This window comes from Cyrtonyx montezumae, unplaced genomic scaffold (genome assembly GCF_038088225.1).
Source record: "Cyrtonyx montezumae isolate F1298 unplaced genomic scaffold, pur_monq_1.0 scaffold_21, whole genome shotgun sequence".
In the NCBI taxonomy this organism is placed as follows: Eukaryota; Metazoa; Chordata; class Aves; order Galliformes; family Odontophoridae; genus Cyrtonyx; species Cyrtonyx montezumae.
The window spans coordinates 6,506,863-6,527,941 of NW_027071948.1; the positions used below are offsets into that span (position 1 = coordinate 6,506,863).

A 21,079-nucleotide genomic window follows, 5' to 3' on the forward strand; every position below is an offset into this window, starting at 1 on the left:
GTACTCTTTGCAGTAATCTTTCCACCCCAGCAACCCCAGAAATATCTGCTAAGCCACCTGGGTAGCTCTGAGCTTTGCACCCAAGCACAGCTTAATTTTGCTGCAAGGGTTGTGCTAGAAGCTGCCATCAGTTCTTTTAGTTGCCTCCAAACTCTTTAGTTGTGGCTTTTGCTGCTCGTGGGGCCACTGGTCTTTCCAGGGCAGCCTGGAGCACGGGACGCCTTCCAACGAGTTCCAACGAGGATTGGATGGGGAGCAGCAGCCTCCAGCAGCAGTGTGCTAGGGCACCAGTAGAAAGCAGCATCTCTCCTTGGGAAGTTTTGCACCAGCTCTGCTGTGTGTTCCCAGCCTGCTTCCTGGCCAGACTGCCTCTGCTGTGTTATTCCCTCGGTCCCATCTGTCCTTTTTTCCACTGTTGGTTCCGATGGAGCACTTCGTGGTGTCTCGAGGCAGTTAGCGTTGGTGGCAGCCCGAAGTTTGTGTGCTCCCATGGGAAACCTTTTCCCTGCCCCCTTGGGTGCAGTGAGGCACTGGGCACTCCAAGGGCTGTACCTTCTCCCAAAAAGTTGCTTTCCCCTTGTAGGTGCTCCTCTGGCTATGGGGTTTGGGGTTTTCCTGACACAACATTGAGATTTTTGGGGTGCAGTGTTGAGATTTGGGCACAACGTTGTGATTTAGGGAAGTATTTGGGGATGTAACAGTGGGATTTGGGGGGCAGGATGTTGAGGCCTTTAGACCCTGATGTTGGCTTTACATGGCTGCATCCCTTTCTCTGCAGTGAGCTTGGAGCTGTCCCCCATTATTTCTATTCAGCTATGCCACTGAAAGCAGAGTGGATGGGTAACAGCAGGCAAAGGGGAATTTGGGAATTGGGGTGAGGTGGGCAGGGGCAGTGAGCGTGCAACCACGTGTGGGGAGAGGGCTCTGCATCACTTCTCTAAGGGAAGGGAAAAAAAAAAAAAGCACCGGGTTGCAGCTGCGTTTTCCAAAAAGCCGGAGCCTTTCTGCTCACCGTCGCTTCCAAGAGACAGAGAAAACGGGGAGGTAAATTGCAGTGATTCATCGCGGGCAGATCGGAGGCAGGAAATGGGAGTTCGCTGCCTGCCCCGTGCCCGCCGTGGGCTCCGGCTCGGCGGGGCCTGGCGTGCGGCGGGGGCCTGACAGCGCCGGGCAGAGCATCCCTGCAGAGCATCCCCGCATCGCGCCCGGCGGAGCCCCCCGGGAAGGAAAGCGCCGGGCTAAGGCCGAGAGCCGGAGGAATTTCGCCTGCGTTACTCTGGAGCTGTCCGTGAGAGGGGGAACGGGGCACGCCGCGGTGGGCGAGCTTATCTCGGGGTCAGCATCCCTCCCTTGGGGAGCTGCAGGGGGGTGGTGGTGGTAGTGGGCCGGGGGCCCCATTGAGAAATGGAGCGTGGGAAAAAGGGGGCGTGGCTTGGGGGCTTCCTGCCTGCGGATTGGCCGGGTTGGGGGGGAGACCCCCGAACGGTGCCGGAATGGATGGTGCGACCCTGAGCCCGCACCCACTTGGGGTGCGCTTGGACCCCCCCTCCTCCTCCCCGTGCTTTTTGCACCCAATGGTGTCACGATTTGTGCGCGTCTCAGCCCACAGCCCCTTTGAGGCACGTTCTTATGGCTTAAACCCTTCCCTTTCCCCCGAGCTCCTCAGGTGTGGGGACCCCAGCATCTTGCCTTAGGGTTGGGATTTGGGGACCTGTGGATCTTGCTTGGGTTTCATTTTGGTTGCATGCATCTTGTTTGGGGCAGAGGTGTGGGACTCCCCACATCATGGTTGGGATCAAGACATGAGTGCCTTCATTCATGCTGGGGAGATGGGACCCCTGCATGGAGCTTAGGGGCAGAGAATGAGAACCCCATTATGTTGATATGGTGCTGAGTTTGAGACATGGGCACTTTGCACTGGGGAAAGGGTTTGGATCTGGGGACACTTGCACAGTGCTGGGGCTGTAGAGATTTGGTGTCCTATGGGGATCCTTGCACTGGGGCTGGGACATGGGGACCTTTGCATGGTGCTTGGGGTGATGTTGGGATTCTAGAGCCTTGTATTAGGGTAAAGATCTGGGATGCCCTTTGCAATGGGCTCAGGATTTGGGAACCTCTGCATCGGGGTGAGGATTTGGGGACCTCTGCATTGAGGTAAGGATTTAGGAAGCCACTGCCATGAAGAAGACGACAGCCAACGGGAGGGCACCAGATCTGGCACCACCACCCCTTCGCTCCCGGGGCATCACCAAGCTGGCAGAGGTGAGGCCATGGGGTGCAGGTGTGACCCTGCAGTGTTGCATCCCCCATGTGGTTGGGGCATCCCATGGGGAGCTGCTGACACAGTATGGGATTGTTGCACCCCCAGTACGTGGGTTCCTTTGTGGTGAAGGAGCTGGAGCTGCAGCAGCATGCGGGGCAGCTGGAAGAGCAACTGCAGGCACTTAAGGTTAGCCATCCCCATTGCTCTCAAATCCCCAGGGCCAGGGGGTATGCCAAATGGCAGCAGGGGGACCCCATCACCACTCCCTCTCTCCTGGCCAGGACTGCCCCAGGAGGAGGTCTGTGGTGCTCAGGTTCAGCTTGCAGGGTCTGAAGGTCTACAGCGCTGATGGGGAGGTGGGTGATGGGTTCAGAGTGCACGGTACAATGCGCGTGGTGCTGGGTGCAATGTGACGTGCTGGGTGTGATGCACAGGGTGCTGGGTGCCACCTGGAAGAAGTGCTCTGGGGGTTCTGCAGCACTCGGAACACAGCTGTGTGCTTTGCAAATGAGAATCTGCAGCCAGGCTCGGGCTGGGCTCTGCTCATACCATGGTCCCAGCCAGGCCCCATTGTCGCTGCAGACGCTGCTGATGGCGCACGCGCTGCGCCGCATCCTATACAGCACCTGCCTGCACTCTGAGCGCCAGTTTGCCTTTGTGGCCCGCAATCCCCACAGCCCTCCCAGCGCACTGTTCTGCCACCTCTTTGTGGGCACCCCAGGCGAGGTGTGTGGCTGCAAGCCTCCCACCCCCAGACCCTGAACGCTACGATTCTTTTTGCGTTATTGTTCTGACTCTCATTCCCTCTCTCCCTGCAGGTGCACATGCTGCACCTGCTGCTGTGCCGCTCCTTCCAGCTCTGCTACCTCCAGGCACACCCTGAGCTGCAGGCAGCCGAGCCCGACCCCCCCACAGTGCTGCGGGAGCCCCTTAACCCCGAGGAGGTGTCACGCAACGTTAACGCGCTCCTGTCCCTGCGGCGCCTGCCTGCCCTCGGCCCATTGGGTGCAGGGGTGGGTGCAGACCTTTGCCACACAGCACTGCACGCATCACAGCACATTGCACAGGACATGCTTGCACAGTGCAACTTCGCATTGAGCATTTTTGCACAACGTATTTTTGCATGATTCCTTTTTTGCATGTGGCATCTTTGCACAGTCCATCCTTGCATGGTGCATCTTTGCACAGCACACTTTTCCATCATGTCTTGCACAGCCTCTTCTAGCATATTTTGCACAAGTGAACTTTCCACGGTGTGTTGCATACCTTGCAGAGCGCATCAGGAAAGCCTCTTTTTCCAGGCTGCCTTCACAGCACTTTCCCTGCTGCTTTTAGTGCAGCACTTTGCACGGCCTTTCCTTGCGTGGCCTTTTCCAGCATGCAGTCGTACACAGCACACTTTTGCACAGAGCATTTTGCACATCCCACCCCGCATGGCTTTTTCTCACAGCGTTTTGCACAGCACTTTTTGCACAGCGTATTCCACAGCCCTTCCTTGCACGTCCTTTCCCTGCATCACGTTTAACTCTCAGCCTATTTCCACAGCACATTTTTGCACAGCATTTGCTCCAGGAGCGACGGGCAGAGGCCGAGGGCCGCGCTGGGGGCTGGCGCCCGGGGAACCCCTATTGCTCCCCAGTGCTGGTACGCAAAAAAGCAATCCGCAGCAAAGTGCTGCGCTCGGGCGCCTACCGCGACTGTGGGGCCGAGAGCCAACTGCAGCAGCGCGAGGGCGGTGAGTGGCGGGCAGCTATGGGGCCGGGGAGGGGATTTTGGGGTCAGGGAGGGGATTTGGGAGTCAAGGAGGGGGATCTGGGGAATGTTGAGGGGATTCTGGGGTCAGAGAGGGGATTTGTGAAGAGGATGTGGGGGTCACAGAGAGGATGTGGGTGTCAAGGAGGGAGTTTGGGATCACTGAGGAGATTTGGTGTTCAAGGAGGGGATTTGGGTTTAGAGAAGGGACTTGGGATTGAGGAGAAGATTTTGGGATCGGAGGTTGAGGATTTGGGGGATCAAAGACAGCATCTGGGGGCCAATGAGGGGATTTGGAGTTATGTGAGGGGATTTGAAATCAGAGAGAGGATTTGGGGTTGAGAATTTTGAGAGTCAAAGAGGGGATTTTGGGGGATGATTGAGTGGATTCTGGAGTCAAAGAGGGGATTTGGGATTAGGGTTAGGATTTTTGAGTCAAATAGAGGATTTGGGAGTCAGTGAGGGGATTTGGGGTTGAAGAGATGATTTGGGAGCCAAGGTGGGGGATTTGAAGGATATAATTTGAGGATCAAATAGGAGATTTAGGGTTGAAGAGAGGATTTGGAGGTTGAGGAGAGGATGTAAGGCCAAAGAGGGAACTCGGGTGTGGGGGATGAGGGGATCTGGGGTTATGGACAGGATTTGGAACTCAAGGAAAAGATTTTGGGGCCATGGAGGGGATTTGGGGTGACGATGAGATTAGGGGTTAGGGATAGGATTATGGAGTCAAAGAGAGGATATGCTGGTCAGGGAAGGGATTTAAGGACATTGTGGGGATTTTGGGGTCAAGGAGGAGATTTGGGATCAAGGAGAGGCTTCGGTGTGGAGGAGAAAATTTGGGGTCATCAGGTGATTTGATGCTGACAAGCGGATTCAGGGTCAAACAGGAAACTGGGGGTGACGGAGGGATTTGGGGTCAGGGATAGAATCTGGGGCTCGAAGAGAAGATCTGGAGGTAGAGGAGGGGATTTGGGGTCATGCGCCCACCCACCTCCCTCAGCCCCATCAGCATGGGAGAGCAGAGGTGCGCGGGGGCTGGCACTGCTCCCTGACACCGAGGCCGCCCTGGCTGAGAGCGTGTGGGCCTTCACCGGCATCGCAAGGTGAGTGCCCTCTGCCCCAGCCCCACAGCTTTTCCCCACTCCATCCCCCACCCACTCGAGCGTCCCTGCAGGGCTGGAGGCATCGCACTGCTGCGTGGGGATGCGCTGGGAGCCTTCCTGCTGCGCCCCGAGCCCGGCGGGACCCCACGCTGGTGCCTGTGGGTGCACGTGCCCTGCGGGGTCGTGTCCTACTGCGTGCTGCGGACACAGCAGGGTCGGTTCTGCGTGGAGGTGAGCGGGCAGGAGCAGGGCTGGGTGCATGCATAGGAGCGTGGGCATGGTGCTGCATCACGGCACACGTGCACAGCTGCATTCGTGCATCAGTGTGAACGTGCACACACAGTTGCACCATCAGCGCATGAATGCAGCGATGCATTGCAGTGTGGGTGCCTTAGTGCACTGATGCATTGCGGGGCGGGTGCTTTGGTGCATCAGGGCGCACACAATGTGAGTCATTGAGACACAGGTGCGTGAGTGCTTTTGCTTCAGAGCCGAACAGGTGCACGAGTGGGTGGGTGCACGGTTCCTTGGTCCTTCAGTGCATGGGTGTGCACGAGTGCTTAGGCACACCGTGCTTAAGTGCACCTCTTCAGTGCATGATGGTGCACCGCTGTGTCCTCTTCGTGTTTGCATCAGTGCCTCTCTCCGGCAGCACTCCCACGCCGAATTCCGCTCCATGCCGGCGCTGCTCGCGTACTACTCTGCGGTGCCCAGGGGCTGCTTCTGCCGCCTGAGCGCGGGACGCTGCAACCCCGGTTACGAGCAGCGGGACGCGGCCAGCCCGGCCCTGGTACAGCACGAGCGGGGCTAGACCCGGGCCCTGCTCCAACCGAACGGAGCCCCACGGCCAGCTCGGGAATAAACAGCAATGTGCAACCGCGCGGCTCCGGGCTCCTCCTTGCACCCGTCCAGCTGCGATCCCGCGCACACCACGCACGCGTGCACCCCCACGCGCGCCCTCTGCGCCGCGTGAGCCGCGGGGCGGGATGGGTTTTGCAGTTCCACCGGGGCAGGGCTGAGCCGGGGGCTCGCGGCAAGGAAGAGGGAGAAATGCATCCTCTGGCACGCCGAGCAACGGGGTCAGCTTTTCCAGTGAGGGAGCACGGTTGGGGTGAAGAGTGATCCACAGAACTGCTGATGGGTGTAGGGGCATTCTTAGGGCGGAGCAGGAAGCCTTGGAGGAGATGGGGAATCTCTGCCTGCTGCAGAAAGCAGAGCAGTAGCTGGGGGGGGACGTGCGCTGCCCACTGGTGTCAGCACGGTGAGACAATCAAACCACTGAAAACCAGCCAACCAACCCAACTAATGCTGTCAGCAGAAGCGGTGAGGGTGGAATGGCAGTTCCAAGTGCCTTCTGTTTCTACCATGGTTCTCCAAACCTGGAACGACCGGCAGTGATGCGTGCTTACAGCCGGCCCCTCGGCTGCCCTGTGCTCATCCAGCATCCCACTTGAATCTCTGCTCCTTAGGATTTCCTGCTGTATGGCAAAGCTCATCACGGCCTTCAGTGCTGACAGCTGTCCCGCTGGGTTTCACCCCCTGCAGACCATTCTGTTGGTGGTTTTCTTTTATTTTTCTCACTGGAACACGTTTCTGAGAGCGTACATGTAGGTATGCAATGATGTGGAAGAGATCCTGTTGTAATGCTGTGTGGTAGCTAAAAAGACAATTTTTGCACCTTCCACAGCGTACTACTCCCTGATGTGAAGGAATTGAAGTATTTATGCTGGCAGTCCTTCTGAGAAGTGGAGGAGTAATAGCCACACTGTTCTGCTCTTCTTTTCTCCCAAAATCACGGTTGTCACAGAGCTGTGATAGTATTCTCATCCCATTTAAGTGCTTTAACCAAATCACTGTTTTTAACCCTGAAAGCATCAGGGCAGTAGCAGGCAGAGAGCTGGAGTATATCCAAAGGAAGATGTGCCAGTTGCACTTGGGAGCAAGAGTGGGGACAGACTGCTTTGGATTTGGATTCTCAGTGAATTTATTTACTTATCTGTTTCTCACTTCTGAAAGTAACTTTTCCTCCCATCTCAGCTGCAGCAAAATTGTGCTGTGTGACCATCAGAGCAGCATAAGATTTGGTTCCAGTGGAGCTCCAGTGTCAGGTGTTGCAAAGTACTGTGATATTTGCACTCAGAGCAGTGTGCTAATTTAACTCCGAGAGCAGTATTTCAGGCACCTCTGTATCACTGAAGACTACAGAAATACAATCCTGCATATCTGAGACATTCTGAGACATTGCCTGGAAGTGTGTTCAGTACTCATACCTGGGCATGAAATGCTACAGGAGGTGTGAGCAGGTGCTGCAGGGTGATGGGTGCCCAGTTGGCACTGCAGATCTCTGTGAGCTGCCTGCTTGCTTTAGTGCTGCGAACTTCCTCCTGAATTCATTCCTTTTGTACAGCATGCTGAAAGCACCAAGTTCTTGGTGAGAGCTTCCTACCTGGAGATTTACAGTGAGGACATACGAGACCTTCTAGGAGCTGATACCAGCAGAAGTTGGAGGTGAGGCCAGGAAGGCTGGAGGAAAAACATGCTGAAATCCAAAGGGCAGGCTTTTATAAAACACACCTCTTGGAGGATTTTCAGATCTTTTCACATTTATTCCTGGGGGCACCTGCAAATCTTCTGCCCCAGTTTGCTCCCCTGCAGGACCGCTCACCAGGGGAAGGCCACAGCAGCAGCACCATGTGCCCCATGGAAGTGCTGCAGTGGAAGGCACCCGCAGTGTCCCTGCAGCCTGGCAGGGCGGGGTTGCATGGGCTCCTGCCCTCATGGAGCCAAGTCCTCTTGCAGACAGCACTCTGCTTTGCTTTCCGAGCATACTTGGGTTGGGAGAGAGAAGGGAGAAAAGGGGCTCAGTACTGATTTCGACCATGCTTGCTGCAGATCCCCATCCTTTGTTCCCCATCAGCAGTGACACAGGTTTCCATGACGACTGCAGTTGGCACCAGGAGGGCAGGACTTGGGCACAGCAGTTTCCAGGGAAACACCAGCACTCTGGGGACAGCCACCAGCTCCCACTGCCTCCTCTGAGCAATGAGTCCAGCCATGTCCTTTGAAGACAGAAAGCCTGGGCTGACCCACAGCTTTCTTCTGAGTCCCAGATGCCACGATTCTCCTCTGAAATCTTTGTTCCTTTGCCTTTTAACATCAGCGATTTTATCAAGTCTCAAGCCTTGGTTGAACCAAGCTTGGCCCCAAGGCTTGGTTGCCTGCTGTGAAATGAAATGCTGTGACAAAAAGCAGGTGGTAGGAGCTCTGGTAGGAGCACAGCCGGACAGGCTGTTAGGCAGCCCTTGGATAGGTATTCCCCCAGGGCTTCGTGGCACTCTCAAATGGAGCTGTGCCAATCATGGGATTCTCCTGTAACACAGCCAGAAGTCACAGTGTACAACTGGTCTGGCTGTGGTTCTGTAACTCCGTTAATTCTGTGTGGGCACAGCTTTCCAGTGACGTAGAGCAAGACTAACATTCTGCTAAATTGAGTTATCAGCTGTTTTTGCTCTGTTATGCACAGGTTTTTTTTCATCCCTTCTTGTAGCATTACTAAAACATCTAGAGGTCTTCATATGTCCCACCACCACCTGAGCTCTAGGCATCCCTGTTTGCTGCAGGGGTGTTGGACCAGATGGCCTTTAAGGCTCCCTTCCAACTCAAACCGTTCTGTGATCTCTCACATCCCTGACACCAAGTCATGACAATCGTATCCTGATATTCCAGCTGACATGATCAAATTGTGGTTATGAGCTCAGTGGATGTGGGGTTTAACATAGCTGGTGGAAATGAATTCCTCTCATTTAAAATTCCCAACATGGAGGGAGTTTCAGAAGGGGGTTGTGTGGGAGTGCTGTTTTGTGCTCTGTGGATTTTTTAATGTAGGTTTGATGGACTGTTCAATGCTTTGAACACCTCAATCATTTCTCAGTACATTGTATGTATTCTTCTGCACAAATTAGTGATTTCTTTGATGATTTTAAAAAGATGCTGTTAGTTGCTGAACACTGTCCAGATGCCTGAATACAGTTTTAGAGCATCTAAAAATGAACTCATCTGGAGGGAAAATATATATATATAGTCTGCCTGTGTGTGATGGATGTGATTTGGGGAATTGTGTTGGTGAGAATAAGACGCCATCTCAGAGCAGAGGGGTTCCATAAAGCACCAGTAACAATATCTCTGATTATTAAATCAGTTTTGGTTTTAAAAAGCTCCCTATGACTGATGATATATTAGAGATTTTGCCATAATAGTGAATTCAGTTCTTCTTAAAATATGCTGCTTAATAATAGGGGAGGTACAAGGCACCTGGGTGTGGAGAAGCTGTGCTGCCTGTGGCCTGGGAGATGACTGAATCAATCAGCAAACTCATAACAGAAATTCTTCCTGCCTGTAAAGGTGGTTCCCTCTTTTTGTGTGGCCTGAAAGCTAGTGGGCAGCTCTCTGCATGCCTTCCTGAAGCCTTGCTCCTGTTCTGACCTGTGTCATGCTGTCCCTGCTTGCAGCTGAAGGAGCACTCAGGGAAGGGGGTGTGCACAGACGAGCTTTCCCTGCACCCCATGCACAGGGTGGTGCAACATGAACAGATCGTGGAGGCAGGCTGGAGGAACACCATGATGAGCAAGGACTCTTCCCGCTCCATCTTTACTGTCTCTATGTGTAGGGTGAATACCCCAGAAGAATAGTACCCACACAAAATAATGAAGGTGGACGGTATGTTTTTGAGTTATCCAGGTGGGATAAAGAGAACCAGTAAATGAATAAAGGCTCACCTGTCACTGACAGTTGAGGCTCACCTGGAACTCCACAGGGGAGGGAGTCCTAGGAGCCGTGATGGTATGTTTTCCCTGAGCTTTTGATAGAACCACTGTACTAGGTCCATCAGCTCATTTGCTGCATATGGGCAAGCTGTTACATGCAAGTGTGTTTCAGCAGGGGGCCATTGGCTGGGAGGCAACCCTGCCAGTCCATCTTGTACTTTTTTGTTTTCTGTGCTGTAACTGGGCAGATCTCAAATGGATCCATCATAGATGGAGCTTCGAGATCTGATTTAGAGACCTTGGCCTCCGAGGTATCCAGGTCCATTCTCTCAAGGATCTGAGTGTCCTCATCTGAAATGCTACGTATTTGCTTTGTTGGGGCATTTAGTCCTGTTTTTTCAGTTGTTAATGCGCCTAATTGCTGCTCTAATTTCTTGATATGGTCTCTTAATAATTGGTTCTCACATTCTATATTGTTATCTGTTACTTCCAGTTGGTGTAACACCATTACCAGGGGCCAAACCACAGCGGATGCAGCTAGCCAGCACTCCTTTGTAATAAGTGCACCTTGATCTAAGCCCTGGAAACAATCCATTAAACGGGCCAGAGAAGGAGAAACACTCTCCATAATCCACAGGGTTCCTATTTTTGGGGGATAGCGGCTAAGCCATAACAGGGTGACCCCCTAAGTCCCAGGATTTGACCCAGGAGCATTTGTTCTAGGGTGGGTAACATTCTCCCCTTTGCCCCATTTAAAAATATTTCAAATGAAAGACATATCAGTTGATGATTTTTTTTCAAGCCTGCCTCACCAATTGTAGGGTGAATACCCCAAAAGAATAGTACCCACACAAAACAATGAAGGCGGACAGCATATTTTTGTATGGTCTGTATCCAGATGGTATAAAGACAGCCAGTAAATTAGGAAAGGCTCACCTGTCATTGACAGTTGAGGCTCACCTGGAACTCCACAGAGGCGGGATCTCCAACAAGAGAACCTTCCACAGTGGTGGTCAGCCCTTAAATGGGGTCTGGGAGAGGTGGAGCCAGACTCCATCCTTTCTGGTCACTCAAGTGAATTGCCTTCACCTGTGCTCCTGTGGTTAACTCAGTGCTCACCTCATGTGATCCATCAGTGGTTCAGGCTGTAATTCAACAGTTCCCATACAGTATGGAAATCTGCAGCATAGGTAGGTGCTGGATTGTCCTGTATCCACAGGAGCTGTGGAAGCTGACCAGTTGACCCCCAGCAGAAGTTTGATCCTACATGACTTTAGTCCTTAGAAATCAGCATCGTGCCCTGACACTGGGATGCTTTGCAGGGTGAGGTGACTGAATATTCAAAATCTTTTTTCCTCCGTTCCCCTTAGTGCTGAAATGTCTTGCACTCAGTCTGGAAATATATTTTGTTCTCCCCTTTTTATCTTCTGAAGCATTTATTTCCAGTTAAGTGTGCTAAAACTCACAGCCCATACAGTGGCTTGGAGCTCAGACATTGCAAAGCCTGGAGGAACTTGTGTCCTTATCTCCTTTTTCTGACCTTCTTTACAAATCACCCAAGGATTCCTTCATTTGGGTTAATTTTGGGGCATGTCTGTAAAGCAAACAGCTAATCTGGGTTTAATAATGGAATAAAAGTCTCCCTGGAAAACATTTTAGTGACTACTTTTCCTTTCCCAAGTATCTCATTTCAGCTAGTATTTCTTTTGCTGTGAAAGCGACCTCACCACATCTGGACAAGGACCTTGAAAGGTTTTCCCAGGGACTAAGAAAGGAATTTATCTCCTGTATTCTGTCTCATCCTTGACCCCAGCTGAGGCCCTGAACAGGGCGTACAAAACGCACGAGGTACCATCTGATATGTAGGGTGTTGAGAGCAGCAGATATTTTATTCCTTTATGTTGTGCTTAGAGGTTGATTTGGTGAGCAGAAAGACATTTTAGATCAAGCCAGTGCTTCAGCCACCAGGAGCAGCTGATGGGCTGCATGGGAACGAGACAGACAAGACCAAAAAAACAAACAAAAAACCAAACAAACCACAAAGCTCTGTGATGGAAGCAAACAGCCTCCTTGGGTAAAAGGACCAACAACAACCAAAGCAACTTCTTAAATGTCTACATAAGCTGGAAGAGGGAAGGAAAGAGTTAGAAAACCGATGTTTTGTGGCATTCTGCTCACCCCAGCAATCAGAAAGAACGGTGAGACAGTGCTCTGTTTAAGCTCTGTTTTTTTAGGTTTTTATTTCCCAGTTCTTCCATGTCTAAATGTACCAGAAAATGTGGTGTGAAAAACAGTGCTCTGCTGCAGATGGTAAGTTCTGCTGTTGAAGATCCATTGCTGCAACTAGTGAAATATCCCAGGGTGGTAGGTTTTCTTACTTTTAACTTTTCCCCATGCATCAGATTGTTCATCATTTACATTTAGTTGTCTTCCACTTCCATAAAGTTTAACTCTTGACTAAATTTAAGCTGAGGTTTTATGGAAGTCTGCCTGGAAGAAACAGGAGTTGCTTCAAACTGTGGTGTTCTCTGATGGGAATTGGTGCTTGGAGTGCTGAAGAAGCAGTTCACTTGAACAAGGGAATTGCAATCACAGGGAATGATTGAGACATGGAAATCCAAGTGCTACAGGTAGTATGCTGCAATTTGATGAAAGCTCATTATGAAGTTGAGTATGTTAAGGAGCTGGTGAAATTGAAGGGTTCCTAAAGTGCCTGCCTTAACAACAGGAGACTTGTGTCATCATGTTAAGCACCTGTTCCAGTTCTTGACCACTGAGATGCTGCTGCCTGAAAAGAGCCTAACTTGGAATTATTTTCCTGCAGATGAGAAAGGGCAGGATCACCTTAGGTCAACAAAACTTAATTTAGTGAACCTGGCAGGAAGCAGAAGACAGTCAAAACCTGGAGCTACAGGAGAGCAGTGCAAAGAAGACACCAAAATCAACCTTTCCCTCTCTGCTGTGAGCAACATCATCTCAGCTCTGGTTGCAGGCAGGTGCAAACACATCAAAGCTGACCAGGCTGCTGCAAGGCTCTCTGTGAGGGAATACCACGGCCCTGATGGTAGCATGCTTATCTCCAGCTGACAACTATGATGAAAGCCTCAGTACTCTGCACTATGCAAACCGAGTGAAAAACATCAAGAACAAGCCCTGTATCAATAAGGATCCCAAGGATACTCTGCTAAGGGATATCAGGAGGAGATTAAGAAGCTGAAGGTCATTCTAGCTGAACAGATGAATGTAAATAACTTCTTAGGTAGGAAAACCTCAGCAGCTCCAGAACTGTTTTATCTTTGACCAAAAAAAGTGTTTTTTGCAAGTAAAATTCTCACCAGATTTCACCTCACCCATTGCAGGAAGAGGTCTCCATTCTGGTAATGTGCTTTTCCTTTACTGTTGCCAAACTGACCTTATTCCAGTAGTAAAGAACATCTAAATTCTCTAGTATTTTCTCTAGTTCTCAATAATGACAAATTCTGTTAGAAAATGCTGATGGGATTCTAATCCTTGATTCTTATTGGTCAATCTAGCTAGAAGATGGCTAGGATTTTGGAACCACAGTAGAGGGATTTCAGCTGGCAGAACGAAGATGGTGAAGAAATAACAATGTAAATTTAAATACAATTAAACGAAATGATATTTATATGTTTTCAAAATTAGCATTCAGCCCCTGTTCTTCTGAACTGCAAATTTTTGGCTCTGCAGGAAGGGTTTCTGCCTTGCTAACAGCATTCCTTACAGAATGCCCTGTTCTCTCATCAAGGATTCACGCTCAGCAGACCCACGCTTCTGTGAAGTAGGAGTAGGAGACCTGGGAGCAAATCACTAAGAGCAGTCTTTAGGGACCTGGTCATCTCTTGAGAGTTGTCCCCTGACAAAGGTCAACTTTTATCAGAGGCTGAATTTTTTTTTTTTCCCCCTTTCTGACACTTTTCAAAAACAGCTGGGAAAAACAGGAATTTCCTTGCACTTTTTAATCTCCTTCCCAGTGCATTTTATCTTCCAAATCTGTTAGCATAGCCTGGGAAATAGATCTGTTACTCTGACAGAGATCAGACTTGTATTTGCTTTCATATATCTGAAGCTTAAACCTCTCCTGCTCTGCTTGGCACTGATTCCTCTCCCCACACCTCTGGAGCTGGAGGCTAGTGGGTGTTTTAGCAGCACAGATCCTGGCACATGAGTGAAGTGCAAAGGAGCACGTGGATGGCAATATTCGTTACTGGCAGCCAGCTGCTTTGTTCTGTTTCCAAGCATTCCACAGACAATCCTACCCAGTAACTGTATCATATTTATTTTTGCTTTGCTTTGCAGGGCTTCCACCTGCAAAGGCCGCTCACTTGGGAGGGAAGCCAGCTCCCCTCCTCCAGCCCCAGTTAGATGTTGAAGCAGAGAAGCAGCTGATCAGAGAAGTCAGGAGGGGATATGTCCTATTGTCTTTGACTGAAGCTTGTGGATTTTTATAGTACATACTACAAATAGGATATAGAGGTGTGTAGTTCAGCCTTTCCAGTATACTTTTCATCTTTTTTTTTTTTTTTTTTTGTCTTTGGCCTTTTCTTATGCTCAGAATGTATGTTCTTGGAGGCCTTATTTACAATGCTGTTTCCTCTCAGAAACACTCCAGACAAGTTCACTGTTCACTCTGTTCACTCCAGGCAAGTGGGGCTTTCCAGGATTTCTCTGTAGTGCGTAAAACAAGAAGAGTGAACTACATGTGAAGCTTAGATTTGTTCCATCAATGGAGGGAGGAAAGCAGCAGAGTAGGACATTCGGAATAAAAGAAAGATGGGGAGGAGAGATGGAGCCAGGAGGAAGAATGAGGAGTTGGTAGAGAGAATAAAAGAAGAGGGCCCAGACGGATGTGAATTTTGTCCTCGCTTGTTACAAAGCACTTTCCATGGCACTACATCTGCCTGAACAGCAGTTTGTAGGGCTAGCTGGTTACCTTTCATCAATACTGCACTCAGTTAGGTCACAGAAAAATGTCAGTGACTACAGTATAGTGAAGTTTTATTGTCACGGACATAAGCTGTGACCTTGTGAACAGTCAGGAGCAATACTGCTGTACCAGGCTTTATGCTGTGCCCTTCAGGAGGATGAAGAGATGCTGGCCCAGCTAAAGGCCAGCTATGAAGCAGAGCAGGAGTTACATGCCTGCCTCGAAGAGGGCACCAGTAACCTGAGGATCTGCTGTGGTGTCAAGCTGTCTGTCCTTGAGGAGAACATCAGAAAGGAAGCAAGTGTGGATTAGGCAGGATGCAGAACACAGAGTGATAGTGCCTTGGTGCTGTTCATACACTGCAGGGTTGCCTTTGGGAATGGGCTGAAACAGAGGGTTTCTTGCAAACTGAGATATGTGGCTGCTACTGCAGCCTCTGAATTGGCACTGACTACTACTGCAGCAAGTGTTGCAGTGCCTGCTCCACCTCTCCCTTATTGACAGCAGGAGTGTGACTCTGCCTTCTGGGCCAGTTGCAAGACTCTGTCCCAACTTTGTTCACTTTCCTATTTCCCTGAGCTCTTTTCCACGTCAAGACCAGCCTGGCCCTACCCTGCAAGACCTGAGGTGACAATATGCAGTTCTGTCCATGCAGCTATGAGTTTTCTCTGCCTTAGAGCAGCATTCCTCTAGAACAGAGGTTTGTGCTGCGGAGATGTCTCAGCAGGCAGCAGCACTTTGTCTTGATCTGATTGGCTTCCCACAACCCACATGCTCCAGACAAGGATGGCTGCAGCAGTATCTTCTGTTGCATACAAATCTGATGCAGCTCCTGGTTTCCTGGTGGATTATCAACACCATCACTTTGCTGGAGGGAAGGTATTCCTGTCACGCACCTATAAAAGGTTGCCAGCTACCCTATTCATTATCATTTTTCATTTATACTCCTGCAGTGCCTCAGAGCATGTTTTGTAATGTGCTTACACAGCACATAATGTCCAATATTAATTCTTGAAACTGTATTCTTAATTCTTGATGTTACAGCTTTCTAAGATGAAAGGTTCAATTTTTTCCCCTCTGATTACAGGTGTGTACCCCCTAGGCCTCCAAAATAGATTTCCATGTGAATATGAGGGTCAGGGCTTTCCCAGCCCTGTAAGATCTGTATTCCTTGCCTGACATGCCCTTGGATCTCTGATGGTTTTTACTTACCAGCCTAAGGTAAATAACAGACTTTTCCTCCCAGACGAAACAACAGCTATCAGCTTTTGGGGAAGGTTCTGTGATGTTTTCACAGATCTATGTTCTATGCAGAGTTCATTATTTTACATTGTGGGTATTTGCTCTTTTATTCTTCAGCTGCCATGAATTCTGGGACTAATCCTGTTGAGACTACTTTGCCTGAGGACTCTCCTGTTGCAGCAGATAAAGAACCAACATCAATCAAGGTTCCCTTCAGTCTACTTCTCACTACCCACTTGGGCAGTGTCACACTTCACCTCTCCCCAGACTCACCTTGCATCTTTTCAGAGCTGCAGCCTTTAATCTCTTCTTGTCCTCAGGACTCAGCAATGCCTCAAGCTGTGCGAGGTGCTGGTGATGGAAATGCTGAAGCAGAGTTGGCTGTCACAGCAGAGGGGACTTCAGCACCTGTGGACTATCAGCAGATGCTTACCAGGTCAGCAGCTGCTTCCGATAGCTGCCTCCTGTTGCACACAGGCAAGAAGCAATCCTGTTCTTGCATGGCAGTATGACTGCTGACTTCAGTTGTGTTCTGTGCAACACAAGATCAAGCAGATGTACATTCTTTATCTCCAAATTAACTGCACCCATTTGGAGCAGGTAAATAGCTGTTAGGCGCAGTAGTTTGATGCCTAATGTCATAATTATGAGAGAATTCTCACTGAGAGTGTATGGGAACTGTTGAAGCATGGCCTTAGCCACTGACTGATCACCTGAGGTGAGCACTGAGTCAGCCACAGGAGCAAAGGTGAAAGCAATTTACTTGAGTGACCAGAAGGGATGGAGTCTGGCTTCACCTCTCCCAGACCCCATTCAAGGGCTAATCACCACTGTGGAAGCTTCTCTTGTTGGAGATCCCTCCCTTGTGGAGTTCCAGGTGAGCCTCAACTGTCAATGACAGGTGAGCCTCTCCTAATTTACTGGTTGTCTTTATACCATCTGGATAAGCCATACAAAAAATATGCTGTCCACCTTCATTATATTGTTTGGGTACTATTCATTCAGGGTATTCACCCTACATTCACCCTACAGAGAGACAATTGGGTTCTGCTTAATGTTTATGATCCTGCCCAGGAGAAGGTTTGAGCCAAAAGCAAACTTCTGAAGAAGATGCAGAAGAAGGCGAGCCTGCAAAAACAGCTCCCTGCTTGCAATTCAGGAAACATCCACCAGGGTTATTCTCAGGATGGCTTTTTCACTCCTTCGATCAATACTTTCTCATCCATCTTTCCTTCTCTGCTTATCCATGTTTTTTATGTTAATAGAATACCTTAGGGCAGTATGTTTACAGAATGACACATGCATCTGTGTCTAACGTGCCACCCGTGTGCCTGCATAAGTACCTACAATGTTGATTAGAATCATAGAATTTTCTTTGTTGGAAGGGACACACAGGGATCATCGAGTCCAGCTCCACTGCTTGCACTTTTAGGAACTGCTGCTTAGGAACTAAGTTGTTCCACAACTCCAGCCTTCTCAAAGTCCCCCCGAGGGTATTAAAAGCTGGTCTCCTTATTGTGTGATGGGACACCCAGATGAACACGTGTTATGGTAGAGGATATGGCTCCCTCTGCTGACTTAGGCAGCTTGCTACATCCTCAGCAGCACCCGTTCTGACCACTCAAGAAAATTAGCTCTGAAAAGATTTTTTGGAAAAAATATATTCAAATATAAAATGTATATTATTTTTATATATATAAGCAGCACTCTTACATCTTAGGCATGCTTGAAAGTCAGTTTTGCTCTGATAATATGAGGAGAATCAGAGGAGTTTCAAAAACATGTGCCTGTACAGTGAGAAATCTCCACGTTAAGAACTTGATTGCATTAGGCTATCATTTTTCATCTAAGATAGGAATCCCATGACTTTGTTAGTACAGAACACAGTGAGATTAAATTTAAGCCCACTTGAAGCCTCAGTAATTTATGGGATGATGTATTGATTCTTCCATTTAAACCAGCATAGAATTATCTCTCCAGATAAAATCTCAGCCTAATTATAAATTAGAAAGAACTGAAGTTTTTGTTTTTAAGAGTGGGAAGTAACAGTAAGAACTTATTAACTTCCTTATGTTTTGAACTTTGTTAAATTGTTGGCTTCAGTTGAGCATAAATCCAGATCACAGAACCTCTTTGACATTCTTGATTTGCCACCATTGCTCTTTTATAAGCCCTTTCTCACTCTTGCATAACAGGACAATGAAAGTGTGAATCGCTGATCTACTTTTGCCAAGCTTTGGTTTTACCACATCCCTCTGAGTAAATCATCTGACTAAATCCCATTTCTGTGTCGAACCAATGTCTGTGCTTGTAGTAACCCCCATTCCTCTCTCCATCATAACCCCAACTAGCTGTTTTGTTTTTATGACCCAGCTGTGAGCTGCTGAGACAGAGATCAAAGATCTGCAATCAGAGTTTGAGCTGGAAAAGATCAATTATCTCAGCACCAACTGCTGTCTGGAGTGAGATGTGATGCTCTTCCAGCAGCTGCTGGATCAGGTGCAGTCTCTCATCTGGTGGGACTGCAACTACAGCAGTCTGGAGAAGATCAAGCGTAAGTGTACCTGGGATGAGGAATCTGGCTGCTGGAAAATTCTAGAGCTGTCATTCCAAAAAGCTGCCTGCCCAGAGGTAAGAGGAGTGTTGGGGTCATAGTGCCAACCCATGGCTTCTCCTGGCCAAAAAATGGCAAATGGATCACACTCACTTCTATGCTCTTCTGTGTACAGTGAAGGCGACTGCCTTTCCAGCAAGCGTGAATAACAATTTAGCAAGGACAAAACTTACTGTCTATACAAAAAAATGTGGGTGAGTAGGTGACACAAACTGGAGAGCCCGCACAGGGTTCCCTGCTAAGCTGCCCGCTCTCTGTGTGTCTTTGTCAGGGAGTGAATTTGCCATTAGTGTTTAAACAAGTCAGGTGTATTTTTTTAAAGGTGCTCCTCCTGAGATCTGAAATCACTTTGATGTTGATGAAAAAGCCCTACAACAGGGATATTACAGGACTTGTTTTAAAGCACGAGAAATTAAGGTGTCAACGGTTTACGGGCAGGTTCGGCCCGGTTCCGTGACGATTGGTGCGGGGGACCCACGGACCCACGCCCCAGGAAAGGGGAAGGGGGAAAGGGAAAAGGGAAAAGGGAGATGGGCCTAGGAACAAAACAGCGGCAACGATCTGAGGAGGAAAGCTAATTTACTAAATAAGATATCGGAAAGCAAAATAACACAATATAATACAATATAATTGGAATTAAAGCTAATAAATCAAATAAAATGAGCAAGAGAGAGTGTCCGATAAACCGAAGGCCTTACGCTAACGCTGAAGGCGGACGGCAGCGAGCACCCACTGCTGAGTCGATCCCAAAAGGAAAGAGAGTGTCCCGTGACCGCAGACAGTTTTTATCTTTCCCTCTGAGCGTAAACACGTAAGAACGCAAAGCATCGCAAAGTCCTCTGGGGAATGGAGTTCTTCTTCTCTTCTGAGACAGGTATACCTGGAACTATCGATGATCCACGGAGCTGGAGCATTAACTCTTTAACTCTAAATGCACTACATGATGTTATGATGTGGAATACCAGTACCAAAAATCATAAAACCATGACATTCCACCCCTTATTCCACATCACTACATCATGTTTGATATATATGTATAGAAGAACAATGATTAACATGCATTAAATACACACACAACACATATATGTATATACATGGAATTACCAACTGCACTCCCCCAACATCAAATTCCCTTGTGGTACACATTGAACATCCCCATTCTTCTGCATCACCCACCAAGTGGACCCAGGTCCCTGAGCAAAAACAGTTCCACGGAGAGGTTTACCCTTTCCAGAAGCTGGAAGGACCCAAACTGCTTTTCCCAACATGTTCTTTACATGTACTACAGGGACCTTATCTCCCTCTACAGTAGGTAGAGATCTGGATTGGGCAGGACCATCGCGATTGATGGATCCTCGAGTGTTGACCAACCAGGTGGCTTCTGCCAAATGCTTCTCCCAGTGCTTAAATGTTCCGCCACCCATTGCTTTCAACATGGTTTTTAACAACCCATTGTACCTTTCAATTTTACCAGAAGCTGGTGCGTGATAGGGGATATGATAAATCCACTCAATGCCATGATCTTTGGCCCAAGTATGTACAAGAGAATTTTTGAAATGAGTCCCATTATCTGACTCAATTCTCTCTGGAGTGCCATGTCGCCATAGGACTTGTTTCTCGAGCCCTAAGATGGTGTTTCGGGCAGTAGCATGGGGTACTGCGTATGTTTCAAGCCACCCAGTGGTTGCTTCCACCATGGTGAGCACATAATGCTTACCACTGCGAGATCGTGGCAAGGTGATATAATCAACCTGCCACGCCTCCCCATATTTATACTTTTGCCATCGCCCTTCCCCCCAAAGAGGTTTCATTCTCTTGGCTTGTTTAATTGTGGCGCATGTATCACAGTCATGGATAACCTGTGCAATAGCATCCATAGTTAAGTCCACCCCTCGGTCTCTAGCCCATTTATATGTTGCATCTCTTCCTTGATGGCCAGAGGTCTCATGGGCCCATCGAGCTAAAAATAATTCACTCTTGTGTTGCCAGTCAATACCTGATGGTTATTTTGTTGTTCCTCAGTTGCCCGGCTAGCTCAGTCGGTAGAGCATGAGACTCTTAATCTCAGGGTCGTGGGTTCGAGCCCCACGTTGGGCGCCAAAAATGTCAACGGTTTACGGGCAGGTTCGGCCCGGTTCCGTGACGATTGGTGCGGGGGACCCACGGACCCACGCCCCAGGAAAGGGGAAGGGGGAAAGGGAAAAGGGAGATGGGCCTAGGAACAAAACAGCGGCAACGATCTGAGGAGGAAAGCTAATTTACTAAATAAGATATCGGAAAGCAAAATAACACAATATAATACAATATAATTGGAATTAAAGCTAATAAATCAAATAAAATGAGCAAGAGAGAGTGTCCGATAAACCTAAGGCCTTACGCTAACGCTGAAGGCGGACG

At 49.1% G+C, this 21,079-nt stretch overlaps 2 protein-coding genes and 1 non-coding gene across 5 annotated transcripts; all 3 read left to right on the plus strand.

Annotated features, from left to right (window-relative positions):
• The first annotated feature begins 984 nt into the window (after nt 1-984).
• Nucleotides 985-5,979, plus strand: SH2D5 (SH2 domain containing 5). 3 transcript variants are annotated; one of them, XM_065737826.1, is made up of 10 exons: nt 985-1,335; nt 2,104-2,262; nt 2,369-2,449; nt 2,545-2,619; nt 2,828-2,989; nt 3,082-3,276; nt 3,809-3,998; nt 5,016-5,118; nt 5,190-5,349; nt 5,771-5,979. In XM_065737826.1, the coding sequence occupies exons 2-10, from the start codon at nt 2,179-2,181 to the stop codon at nt 5,927-5,929; spliced, it is 1,209 nt and encodes a 402-aa protein (XP_065593898.1). In that variant the 5' UTR covers nt 985-1,335; nt 2,104-2,178; the 3' UTR covers nt 5,930-5,979. The 3 variants fall into 3 exon arrangements, with proteins under 3 accessions (XP_065593898.1, XP_065593897.1, XP_065593899.1); XM_065737825.1 differs by lacking the exon at nt 985-1,335 and having other exon boundaries at nt 1,870-2,262; XM_065737827.1 differs by lacking the exon at nt 985-1,335 and having other exon boundaries at nt 1,870-2,262; nt 2,846-2,989.
• Nucleotides 5,980-7,434: 1,455 nt separating this feature from the next.
• KIF17 (kinesin family member 17) lies at nt 7,435-20,716 on the plus strand. The gene is given in 14 exon segments (XM_065738280.1): nt 7,435-7,464; nt 7,526-7,626; nt 9,004-9,055; nt 9,627-9,778; nt 12,229-12,245; nt 12,706-12,886; nt 12,888-13,069; nt 13,072-13,157; nt 13,205-13,258; nt 14,237-14,296; nt 14,980-15,123; nt 17,101-17,190; nt 18,442-18,699; nt 20,705-20,716. Coding segments are annotated over 14 exon segments (1,419 nt in total).
• TRNAK-CUU (transfer RNA lysine (anticodon CUU)) lies at nt 20,707-20,779 on the plus strand. Its single transcript has one exon. It is a non-coding gene; the product is annotated as a tRNA-Lys (tRNA).
• The last annotated feature ends 300 nt before the right edge of the window (nt 20,780-21,079 follow it).